Raw genomic sequence first — 13,723 nt, 5'->3', positions numbered from 1 at the left:
GAGCTTCTTTAACTTTTTTCACCTGGTACCCATTTTTACATTGGAATTTTTTTTATTATAGTCTAAAACAAACCTCTTGTCAAATGTGTGTGTGTATATATATATATATATATATATATATATATATATATATATATATACATCAGTATACCATAGAAAAAATTGGATTATTAGCAAAAAATAAGTAAATTTTTTTTTGCAATTTCTAGTCACTAACAGACTCACTATCTAATTACATGTATTTTCCATGTTGGCTTCTAGCCCACGTGTGGCAATGAGCAAAGTGCATGCACTGTGTACTCTACACGTAATGTGCCCTCTAATTTTTTTGGGTGCAAACAAAATTGTCCTCTTAAATTTTTGGCCAAGTAACTAAAATATGTGTGCCTATTTGAACAGGTACAAAATTAGCTATATACCTACCTCACATTTAGAATTATAAGAAAAAAGTTACTCACTCCTACATTCACACATACATTCATACTCACTCATACATACGCTCACTCACTCATACACATACACACTTACATGTCCGACTGCACCCAATGCCACTAACCTTGACTCCAGAAACTGCCGCCACTACGATGCCAGCACCCTCCACGCGCTCAACGCCGGTAGATCATCCGCCTGCCACCACGCATCCCCGACCAACACCTTCTGACCTTTTTCTTTTACAAAAATATGACGAGTCCACGGGTTTCATCCTTACTTGTGGGATATTAACCTTCTGCTAACAGGAAGTGGCAAAGAGCACCACAGCAGAGCTGTCTATATAGCCCCTCCCTTCCCCTCCACCCCCAGTCATTCTCTTTGCCTGTGTTATACTAGGAAGACATGGTAAAGTGAGGTGTTAGTTTTAGTTTCTTCAATCAAGAAGTTTTTTATTTTAAATGGTACCGGTGAGTACTATTTTCCTCAGGGGGATATGGAAGAAGATTTCCGCCCTGAGGTTGATGATCTTAGCAGTTGTAACTAAGATCCATGCTGGTTCCCACAAGACTTCTGAAGGTAACCATGAGACATCTTCAGTGTGGAGACCGGTTTCATGCTACAAGCAGCATTAAGGTATGTGCAGACTTTTATTTTCTGAAGAGACTTGATATATCAGAACTGGCTGGCATTTATTTCCCTATAGGGGAATGGGGTAAGCAGTAGTCCTGTTTCACAGAAGGGTATTACTAGAGTCCCCTGTTATTATTATTTTTTATTATTTTTTATTCACATAAGGGCATGATATGACACTCTGGGAGAGGCATAGGAACATTTTATTGATAAACTGTTAAAAACGTTTTATTTTTTATTATTTGTCCAGCATGACTTGCTGGGATGTGTTTGGGGTATGTTTTGTGTTCCACTTAGCTTATTAAACCGCTTCCCATGCGGTTGTGTTTGGGCCTACTCCAACTTCGGCCATAAGGGGCAGGGCTTGTCTTTGCGCTCTCAGATGCGCACTTCCTTCTGACAGAGGAGCAGCAAGCAGTAACTCCGGTTGCTCCTGGACAGTAGTCTCTGGCTTGGAGTGTTGGCTATTGATTTCGAAGTACCCTGGGGGCAGGTAGGCGCCACAGCAGTGCGGTGGCGAGGTGCAGAGGGTTCTTTTTTGTAAACGGTTATTTTTCATTAGAGCTTTATTTTTTCACCTTTCTCATAGGGTGCAATAATTTTTGGATATACTAATTAGTTTTAGTGAATTTTGATAGCAAATTAACGTTATTTAAGCAGTTTTGGAAAAATTGGAGTAATTTGTCCAGTTCCGAAATCAGAACAAGGACAGGGGTTTTACTCAAATCTATTTGTGGTTCCCAAAAAAGAGGGAACTTTCAGACCTATCTTAGACCTCAAGTGTCTAAACAAATTTCTCAGAGTCCCATCGTTCAAGATTGAGACTATACGAATAATTTTACCAATGATCCAGGAGTGTCAATATATGACTACCGTGGACTTGAAGGATGCTTACCTTCATATTCCTATCCACAAGGATCATCATCAGTTTCTAAGGTTTGCTTTTCTGGACAAACATTTTCAGTTTGTGGCTCTTCCCTTCGGGTTGGCCACAGCACCCAGAATCTTCACAAAGGTTCTAGGGTCTCTTTTGGCGGTTCTCAGACCGTGAGGCATAGCAGTGGCGCCTTATCTGGATGATATTCTAATTCAGGCATCAACATATCAGCTGACAAAATCTCACACGGACATAGTATTGTCTTTTCTGAGAACTCACGGTTGGAAGGGGATCATAGAGAAGAGTTCACTTGTTCCACAGAAAAGTGTTCATTTCTTGGGAACTCTGATAGACTCGGTAGCCATGAAAATATTTCTGACAGAAAATCAAAGATTCTAAATACTTGCCGAGTACTTCAGTCCATTCCTCGGCCATTAGTGGCTCAGTGTATGGAGGTAATTGGATTAATGGTAGCGGCAATGGACATCGTTCCATTTGCTCGCTTTCATCTTAGACCCATGCAACTGTGCATGCTCGAACAGTGGAATGGGGATTATGCAGATTTATCTCCTCAGATAAATCTGGATCAAGAGACCAGAAACTCTCCTCTTTGGTGGTTGTCTCCAGATCATCTGTCCCAAGGGACTTGTTTCCGCAGACCCTTTTGGGTGATAGTGACAACGGATGCCAGCCTTCTGGGCTGGGGTGCAGTTTGGAACCCCCTGAAGGCTCAGGGTGTTTGGACTCAAGTGGAGTCTCTACTTCCAATCAATATTCTGGAACTGAGAGCAATATTCAATGCGCTTCAGGCATGGCCTCAGTTGGCTTCGGCCAAATACATCGGATTCCAGTTGGACAACATCACGACTGTGGCATATATCAATCGTCAGGGGGGAACAAGGAGTTCCTTAGAGATGATAGAAGTATCCAAGATAATCCGTTGGGCGGAAGCCCACTCTTGTCATCTATCAGCAATCTACATCCCAGGAGTAGAGAACTGGGAAGCGGATTTTCTAAGTCGTGTATAGAGGATGAAATGAGGGTGTAATACACATCAATGTGTATTACTGCCCTTAGGGGGCGCCTCCTATAGCCTAACAACTAAACATATGTTCAAACAATATCAGTTAACTAAATTAATACTTATAAGAGATATATATATACAGAAACATACATATATATAAAAGTGTACCAACATAAAGTCCAGTAAGTGATATAGATATAGTCCCAATCAGTGGTAAGTCCAAAAAAAACAGTAGTAGGCAGCTCTCGGTCTTAGGATGGTCTTCCTGAAAGATGGGTAACTAGAAAAAAAGAAAACACAGAGGCGCCAAACATGGCCTAGTATAGCCAGATACCAGATATAACAATTAACAGGGTAGCAATTGGATACTCACAAAGGAGACGCACCCAATGGTGCTATTGAAGCAGACTGGAGCCTCTCAGTGGTCCAGCTCACTGATGTGTCTCACGTATCAGTTGTGGTCCTTGGTGATGGTGATTAACAGGTTCCTGAGTGAACAAAAAATATGCAAACCATAGCCCAGTAACGTTTGTACAAGTGAATGGCAATCTGAGCAATCCTACTTACAAGATCCAAAGCACCTGCAGGTGCATACACTGCAAACTGGAACCAAACAGTCGCCCAGTAGACTGATCCCTCCAGGTGAAAGCAGATTAACTCTCAGGTGCCAATCAAAGTTTGAGCAGCATGTAAATGATATAAAGATTGTCCAAAAAGCAAGTGTATTTCTGTAAAAATCTTTATTAAAATGCGACGCATTTCTCAGCTATAACAAGCTGTTTCATCAGGCTAAAAAATTATATCTTATAATCCTGGTCCTGGATGTCTTGAAAAAGGCCTGGTACGAGGGCCGAAACGCGTAGACGACACTTTACACCAAAGATTTGAGAGGCTCATTATATCCAGGACCAGGATTTGATCGGTAAGACTATTTTCAATAGCCCATACCCCTGTAGCGCTGTTTGTTTAGTGCGCTTTTTTCATCTTTTTCAGGTTTTTGTCTTAACAAAGGAGTAGGACTTTGGACTCCACCACACATCGAGGATTTTTTTCATCAGACTTTTTAAGGATTCACTTTTACCAATTGACTTTTTAAGGACACTATCATTGTCAATATTATTATTTCTTAAAAGTTGTGGAAACACACCTTTAAGAGTTGTGGATTAGTTTTGGCCAAACTAGACATAAACTCTCTGTTTTTTATGTTGTTTATATTAATTATATAGCTTGTGCTATTTGTTTCATTGGTTTATTGTTTTTAAGATATTAAATTTAGACGCATTACCGGACCACTGAGTCCATCATCCAGATTCAATTAGGCTAATTGAGATAATGGCTGGTACCAGTTTAGTTTAGAATCCCACTAGTAGGATCACACGGTTAATTTTGTATTTTTTGCATTTTTCACATTTTTTTCATTTTTTGACCACACCTACTTGATCACTTCAGATTTGTATTTATTTTGTGTTGTATATTGTGATCCATAATATGGTTTATCTGTTAGCTTAAGGATTCCAATACATTTTATCTCATTTTTAATTTTTCACGGCGTTTATTATACGATTTATATTAATCATCACATTTTGCACTACCTGTATGTACTGTTGACCTTTAAAGTGGGTCTCGTATCACTATAATAGTGGTCTTATCACTTTGATAACACTATTTGAGTTATTATTATATCATTTATTGGACACCAGGTTAATTTGTACACTTATTTGATAAATTCAATTAAGTACCGATTTGTTTTTCTATACACATTTGTGAACCTACTAGAGGGTCTTTAAGAGGACTCACTCACGAAAAACCTGACCATTAGATATTGGTCACCCAGTTAAAACAACTGGATTAGATTCAATTTGTCATCCGCTGTATTTTAATTTGTCATTCGCTGTATTTTATTTTATGTATTTTTATATGTGTTTTGTGTTTTTGTTTTTATTTACATTTTTTATGAATTCTGGAGATCAGAATCATATTGTTTTAATATAATAAATATATTTGTTTGACATTTGAACAATCTAATTCTAAGAGAAACTATTGGAGATTATTTCTATTTCCTGTGGTATATCTAAGCCATTGGCGCTCCTATATATCCTGTTTCATAGCTTCAGTGATCCTGGCCACGCAGGACTTGGTATGCGGATCTAGTGGACATGTCCTCTCTGCCACCGTGGAAACTTCCATTGAGACAGGACCTTCTCATTCAAAGTCCTTTCCAACATCCAAATCTAATTTCTCTGCAGCTGACTGCGTGGAGATTGAACGCTTGATTTTATCGAAGCGAGGATTCTCTGATTCGGTCATCAATACTTTGATACAGGCTAGAAAACCGGTCATTAGAAAAATCTATCATAAGATATGGCGTAAATATTTTTATTGGTGTAAATCCATGGTTTACACATGGAGTAAAGTTAGGATTCCTAGGATTCTGTCTTTTCTCCAAGAAGGATTGGAGAAAGGGTTATCAGCAAGTTCCTTAAAGGGACAAATTTCAGCTTTGTCAATTCTGTTTCACAAACGTTTGGCAAATGTGCCAGATGTCCAGTCTTTTTGTCAGGCTCTATCTAGAATTAAGCCTGTATTTAGACCCATTACTCCTCCCTGGAGTTTGAATTTAGTTCTTCGAGTTCTTCAAGGGGTTCCGTTTGAACCCATGCATTCCATAGATATCAAATTGTTATCTTGGAAAGTTCTGTTTTTAGTTGCTATTTCTTCTGCTCGAAGAGTTTCTGAGCTTTCAGCGCTACAGTGTGATTCTCCTTATCTCATTTTTCATTCTAAGGTGGTGTTACGTACCAAACCTAGATTCCTTCCTAAGGTTGTTTCAAATAAGAATATTAATCAGGAAATTGTTGTTCCTTCCTTGTGTCCTAACCCTTCTTCTAAGAAGGAGCGTATGTTGCATAATTTGGATGTGGTCTGTGCCTTAAGGTTTTACTTATAGGCAACTAAGGATTTCCGTCAATCATCTTGATTATTCATTGTTTATTCTGGAAAGTGTAGGGGTCAGAAAGCTACGGCTACCTCTCTTTCTTTTTGGCTGAGATGTATCATCCGCCTGGCATATGAGACTGCTGGACAGCAGCCTCCTGAAAGAATTACGGCTCATTCTATTAGGGCTGTGGCTTCCACATGGCCCTTGAAAATCGTTGAACAGATTTGTAAGGCTGCCACTTGGTCGTCCCTTCATACTTTTTCCAAATTTTACAAAATTTGATTATTTTGCTTCTTCTGAGGCTATTTTTGGGAGAAAGGTTCTACAAGCGTTTTTATATGAGACCTCTCCAGCTTTGTATGCTGAACCAATGGTGCAGGGATTATACAAGGATATCACAATTAATATCCTTAAATTCCAATGTTCAACTATCTCTGACTTGGTGGTTAGATCACCATCGTATAGTTCTAGGGGCCTCTTGCTCGTCCAACCTTGACTATGATCACTACAGATGCAAGTCTTTCAGGTTGGGGAGCTGTTTGAGGATCTCTGACAGCACAGGGGGTTTGGAAATCTCAAGAGGCGAGATTACCAATCAATATTTTGGAACTCTGTGCCATTTTCAGGGCTCTTCAGATTTGGCCTGTGTTGAAGAGAGAACCGTTTATTTGTTTTCAGACAGACAATATCACAACTGTGGCATATGTCAATCATCAGCGTGGGACTCACAGTCCCCAAGCTGTGAAAGAAGTATCCCGCATACTTGCTTGGGCGGAATCCAGTACTTGTATAGACAATTGGGAAGCGGATTATCTCAGCCGTCAGACTTTACATCCGGGGGAGTGGTCCCTCCATCCAGATGTGTTTTCTCAGGTTATTCAGATGTGGCATCTTCCAGAAATAAATCGGATGGCTTCTCATCTAAACAAGAAACTTCCCAGGTACCTGTCCAGGTCCAGGGATCCTCAGGCGGAAGCAGTGGATGCGTTGACACTTCCTTGGTGTTATCAACCTGCTTATATTTTCCCGCCTCTAGTTCTTCTTCCAAGAGTGATCTCCAAAATCATCATGGAGCAATCGTTTGTGCTGCTGGTGGCTCCAGCATGGCCTCACAGGTTTTGGTGTGCGGATCTTGTTCGGATGTCCAGTTGCCAACCTTGGCCACTTCCATTAAGGCCAGACCTTCTGTCTCAAGGTCCGTTTTTCCATCAGGATCTCAAATTATTAAATTTGAAGGTATGGAAATTGAACACCTAGTGCTTATCCATAAAGGTATCTCTGACTCCGTTATTAATACTATGTTACAGGCTGGTAAATCTGTTTCTAGAAAGATTTATTATCGAGTTTGGAAGACATATTTCATGGTGTTCTTCTCATAAATTCTCTTGGTATTCTTTTAGAATTTATAGAATTTTACAGTTTCTGCAGGATGGTTTGGATAAGGGTTTGTCTGCAAGTTCCTTGAAGGGACAAATCTCTGCTCTTTCTGGGGATTTTTTCACAGAAAGCTTGCTAAGCTTCCTGACATTCACTGTTTTGTTCAGGCTTTGGTTCGTATCAAGCCTGTCATTAAATCAATCTCTCCTCCTTGGAGTCTTAATTTGGTTTTGAAGGCTTTACAGGCTCCTCCGTTTGAGCCTATGCATTCTTTGGACATTAAAATACTTTCTAGGAAAGTGTTGTTTCTTTTGGCCATCTCTTCTGCTAGAAGAGTTTCTAAATTATCTGCTCTCTCTTGTGAATCTCCTTTTCTGATTTTTCATCAGGAAAAGGCAGTTTTGTGGACTTTTGTGGACAATTGAGAAATTGTTGTCCCTTCCTTGTGTCCTAATCCTAAGAATTCTTTGGAGAGATCTTTACATTCTTTGGATCTGGTGAGAGCTCTGAAATATTATGTTGAAGCTACTAAAGATTTCAAGAAGACTTCTAGTCTATATGTTATCTTTTCTGGTTCTAGGAAAGGTCAGAAGGCTTCTGCCGTTTCCTTGGCATCGTGGTTAAAGCTTTTGATTTATCAAGCTTATTTGTAGTCGGGTCAAGCCCCCCTCAGAGAGTTACAGCTCATTCTACTCGATCAGTCTCCACTTCGGGGGCTTTTAAGAATGAAGCTTTAGTTGATCAGATTTGCAAAGCAGCAACTTGGTCTTCTTTGCATACATTTACTAAATTCTACTGTTATGATGTATTTGCTTCTTCGGAAGCAGTTTTCGGTAGAAAAGTTCTTAAGGCAGCTGTTTCAGTTTGATTCTTCTGCTTATGTTTTAAGTTTTTCCTTTCATTTATGAGAATAAACTTATATTTTGGGTTGTGGATTAATTTTTTTCAGCGAAAAATTGCTGTTTTTATTTTATCCCTCCCTCTCTAGTGACTTTTGCGTGGAGTTCCACATCTTGGGTATTGCTATCCCATACGTCTCTAGCTCATGGACTCTTGCCAATTACATGAAAGAAAACATAATTTATGTAAGAACTTACCTGATAAATTCATTTCTTTCATATTGGCAAGAGTCCATGAGGCCCACCCTTTTTATGGTGATTATGATTTTTTTTTGTATAAAGCACAATTATTTCCAAATTCCTTTGTTGATGCTTTTTACTCCTTTCTTTATCACCCCACTACTTGGCTATTCGTTAAACTGAATTGTGGGTGTGGTGAGGGGTGTATTTGTAGGCATTTTGAGGTTTTGGAAACTTTGCCCTCCTGGTGGGATTGTATATCCAATACGTCACTAGCTTATGGACTCTTGCCAATATGAAAGAAATTAATTTATCAGGTAAGTTCTTACATAAATTATGTTATATACCTGTTGGTAAAAGATCATCTACTACTTCATCTGCTTTCACATTTGTGTGTTTTTTGTTTTTTCAAGCTTTTGCCTAGTCATTCTTTGTATTTGATTTTCCTATTCTTTTAATCTAATTGGTGTTAATCTGTGATGTTAGTACATAATTTGTTCCATTTGCAATAACATTTCTCTATATCTTGTCTAATATTTAGTATACGTCATTTAATTCCATAGGATTATCGAGCCATAATTGATACACCAATGGATTTTGGAACCGTAATAGAAACTTTAGAAGCTGGAAACTATGTGTCTCCAATAGAATTGTGTAAGGATGTGAGACTTATTTTCAGCAACTCTAAGTCATATACTCCAAGCAAAAGATCAAAGGTAAAATTATTTTAAATAATTGCATTATTTATCATTTTTTTGTCACTTTTTTTACTTCCCTTTCTTTTACTGCTTATTTTTTTAGAATTAAAAGTCCCCCTTTACAAAGCTAAATATGGTGATATATCAGTTTAAACAGGACGGTGACTAACAATTTATATTTTTAAGGTTGGAGAAGCTGTGTTTAAAAACATTTGTTGTGCAATAGTGTGAGAACATTTAAACATTTGTTTGTTTTGATATCAATTTATCATTGTGTTAAAAAATCAAACATCAATGGAACTAGCTTGACAGCCACCCTTTTGCAGGGCTCTTCAAACTCAAGTCCTCTGAACCCACCAAATGGGCTGATTTGTAACATACAGCTACTCCCTTCTCTGTCATATAGGTTGTGAGAGTTCCCGATCCGTTACATATGGTAATTACATTCCTACCACTAGGAGGAGGTAAAGTCTCCCAACCCACAAGAGCCCTATAAAACCCCTCCCACCTCACACATACCTTAGTATTTGAAAAATACCAAATCGGGTCAAAACGCGTAGACTGCCTATTGGACTATCCGGTGAGTATTTTAACCTCGGTTTTGATATTTGTTTTATCAGTGTTGCACTAGTTTGTGTTTGCAATTGATTTCAAAGGTCAGTTTTGCAGGTATTGAGGTGAGGATACTTATTTCCTGGACATCCATTGAATTTAATCGTCTCTGGATTTCGAGGATAGGATTTTGTCCCGTCCCGTCCCCCCCGCTTATGGAACTTTATTTGAACTCTGTACTAAGCTATTAGTACCGGCACTTAGTTTCTTAGAGGTACCTGAATAGGCTGTATCTATATTTGTGTTTTTTGTATTTATGTATAATTAAATATTTGTATGTGACACGGTATGATGTTAAACCTTTCTTTCATGTAATTAGCGAGAGTCCATGAGCTAGTGACGTATGGGATATACATTCCTACCAGGAGGGGCAAAGTTTCCCAAACCTTAAAATGCCTATAAATACACCCCTCACCACACCCACAATTCAGTTTTACAAACTTTGCCTCCCGTGGAGGTGGTGAAGTAAGTTTGTGCTAGATTCTACGTTGATATGCGCCTTGCAACAGGTTGAAGCCCGGTTTTCTTCTGAGTGCAGCGAATGTCAGAGGGATGTGAGAGAGTATTGCCTATTTGAAATCAATGGTCTTCCTCTAGGGGATCTTTTTCATAGATTCTCTGTTATCGGTCGTAGAGATTTCTTCTCCTACATCCCTTTTCAGATCGACGATATACTCTTATATACCATTACCTCTACTGATTCTCGTTTCAGTACTGGTTTGGCTATCTACTATATGTAGATGAGTGTCCTGGGGTAAGTAAATCTTATTTTTTTGTGACACTCTAAGCTATGGTTGGGCACTTTATATGTAAAGTTCTAAATATATGTCTATAAACTTATATTTGCCTTGATTCAGGATAATCAGTATTCCTTTAAAATTCAGACTGTCAGTTTCATTATTTGGGATAATGCATTTCAATTTATTTTTTCCTTACCTTGAAAATTTTCAATTGACCATTTTTTCCTGCGTGCTGTTAGGCTCGCGGGGGCAGAAAATGTTTCTTTTTATTGCTTCATTTTTGGCGCTGACTTTTTTGGCGCAAAAATTTGTCATTTCCGGCGCCGTAGTTGATGCAGGAAGTTGTATTCTGTTAACGTCATTTTTTGACGCATGCGTATTCAGACATTTTTTTGCGTCAGAGGATGTGGCGTCATATTTGGCGCCAAAACTATGGGCGTTGTATTTGGCGCCAATAATGTGGGCGTCATATTTGGCGCCAAAAAATGTGGGCATCTTTTTTGTTCCACTTTTTTCCTCACATTATTTAAACCTCAATTTTTTATTGCTTCTGGTTTCTAGAAGCTTATTATTTTGCATTCTTTCCCATTCCTGAAACTGTCATTTAAGGAATTTGATAATTTTGCTTTAAATTTTGTTTTTTTCTATTACATATTGCAAGATTTCACTGTTCCTGTTTCAAAACGTACTAAGGGATTCCGTTGACTGAGTTCAGTCCTACCAAAGCTAAGTTCATTTATTTTCAATGTTATGATTATCTTTAGCTATGGTTTGTTATAATTTTCATGTTAAACTTTTATATGCAGAATCCATTAGTATTTATGCTTTATATATTGCTATTCTTTTTACATCTTATGTACAAGAAATACTTAGAAGATTTATAAGAATATTTTTCTGATTCTATTTTTAAGGCTTTGTCTGACATCGTGCCTTCTAATAAAAATTTTAGGTCTTTTTCAAACTTCTTTTTTAATTATTGAAGTTTCAAATGACCAACAACATACTAATTTATACTTCTCTGATGATGTTTTTTTCTCATTCAGAATTTTCTTCATCAGATATTGACACTAAATCTACTTTTTTATTTTTTTATTAAAGTACATTTGTTCTTTGTTGAAAAGGTGTTGATTATTTTGGATATTAAGGTAACTAGTTCTTTTTCACTAGCTAACATTTTATTTCTGCTTATTTATTCTTCTGTGTTTTCAGAGGTTTTTTTCCAGTTCCTCATTCTAGGGAATGGAATAGGCTGAGAATTTTCTTTTATTCCTTCTTCAAAGGTTTTAAACTATATTCTTTGCCGGCAGTTAAATTCAATTTTGAGGGTTCTCCAATTTATTGGGGCTATCTCTACTCCTACTAATTATGCTATTGTTTCTATAGCAAAATAGTATTTATTTTCCTTTAGATGGTTGTATCTTATTTATGGAAAATTATTTAGTTTCAGGTACTTTTCTTGGACCTGTGATTTATTTGGATGATGTTGCAATTGCTTCATTTTTTCTGTTTACTTTAAGATCAAGTATCAGATTATGATTTATTTTAGCATTTGTTAAGGGACAAAATCTATTAGACTAGGTGCTGTTGCATTTGTCTTGTTGTTTTGCATTTATTGATTATGCAAGTCCAGTGTATTGACTGGTCCTTTAACTGGAATATCATGCTAATAATTTCATTTGTGTCTTCATTTTATTGAATATTTTCGCAAATGAGGTTTAATCTATGTCTTTAGCTGTTTTAGCTAGAAGAATTTTGTGATTTCCAAAAATCCATATTTCTTTTGTTCTAAGATAATCAATTATTTGTTTTATAATTGGATTCAATTCTTAACTGTTACTCCGGGCTTCAAGATTGAGTTCTAAGACTAAAACTTTAAGCTTATATTAGTTTGGTTGTTCTTATTAAGGAATGAATTCCTGAATTCTTTCCCAAGTAACATGTTTTTAATTGGAAATTTTTCAGTTCAAACTCAGCTCCCTAAAATTGCAATGTACGTGCCGTATTCCAGCTAGGCTGGTAAAGCGGCAGGTTAAGACTTTTTTGAAATTTATTTGGTTCTATTCGGTCCAAATTTCTTTGATTTTGGGTACAGAATAAATTCAGAATAAACCGTCTGTGAGAAGTCTTTTTTCTCTATTATATTCCAGCTATTCCAGTAAGGCTAACACTTTCTTTAAGTGTGTTTTGGTCTTATATATTTTGGGTACTGTTGAAGCATGGCTGATCACCCGTGGGGTTCAAGCGCTGCTCAGACCTGGAATCTTCTGGGGTTTTTCTTCCAGTTCCATTTTTAGGAACTGGGTTTTGGAGTTTTATTCAAACTATTCTGCCTTTTTTTGGTCAGTGATAGCATTATTTGTTTTCATTAGATACAATAGATGCATATCTTCATATTTCTGTTTTCATTCAGATTATTTTCTGAGGATGCGGAATCTCATATGATTCAACTTTGTTCTTCCAGGACATAGTTAGAGGATCTTTTTTTCAAAAGCTCTCGATTCCTCACACAAGGGTCACCTTTTTGAGGTTTCCAGATAGTTTGTGTCACTGTCTTTGTCTCTATCAGACAAGGGACAATTTTATTGGCTTCCGTCTGTCGGTACCTTTAGTCTCTATTTCCTTCAGTTGCTATATATGCATAGAAGTTTTAGGTCTTATGGCCACAGCATTGGATTCAATTCCCTTTGCTCATTTTCATAGAAAGAACCTTTCCAGTTTTTTTTGTTGTTTTTTTTTTTGCTGAATTATGGTGCAGGGATTCTAGGATTTCACATTTTAAATCTTCGAATCCTAATATTTATCTATCTTGATTTGGTGGTTAAGATCACCATCATTTAGTTCTACAGGTCTCTTCGTTTCTTTCAACCTGGACCATGATCTCTACAGATGTGAGTCTTTTTGGTTGGGAGGCTGTCTGAGGATCTCTGTCAGCACAAGGGGTTTGGAAATCTCAGGAGGCGAGATTACCATTTGATATTTTAGAACTCTGTGCATTCTCAGAGTTTTTCAGTTAGTTTCTTTTTGAAGAAGAGACGTTTATTGTTTTTCAGACAATGTCACAACTGTGGTGTATGTCAATCATCAGGGTGGGACTATCAGTCCTTAGGCTGTCACAGAAGTGTCTCAGATATTGGCTTGGGCTAAATCCAGCTCCTATCTAAATTCTGTGGTTTTTTTCCCAGGTATAGATATTTGGGAAGCGGATTATCTGTTAATCAAGCTTTACATCCGGGAGAATGGTCTCTCATACCCAGATATGTTTTTCAATTTTTCAGATGTGAGGATTTCTAGAAATAGATCTGTTGGCATCTCATCT

At 37.5% G+C, this 13,723-nt stretch overlaps 1 protein-coding gene across 1 annotated transcript in view; it reads left to right on the top strand.

Annotated features, from left to right (window-relative positions):
* Positions 1-13,723, top strand: part of PHIP (pleckstrin homology domain interacting protein) — a gene marked incomplete in the record, with an annotated part of 1,163,892 nt that overhangs the window by 973,108 nt on the left and 177,061 nt on the right. Inside the window, 1 exon segment of the mRNA XM_053710468.1 lies at positions 8,921-9,073. Within this exon segment, the coding sequence (XP_053566443.1) occupies positions 8,921-9,073 (153 nt within the window).

Source organism: Bombina bombina, chromosome 4 (assembly GCF_027579735.1).
Source record: "Bombina bombina isolate aBomBom1 chromosome 4, aBomBom1.pri, whole genome shotgun sequence".
NCBI classification, from domain to species: Eukaryota; Metazoa; Chordata; class Amphibia; order Anura; family Bombinatoridae; genus Bombina; species Bombina bombina.
The sequence above is the reverse complement of the archived record's forward strand: the minus strand, read 5'-3'. Positions and strand labels throughout refer to the sequence as shown.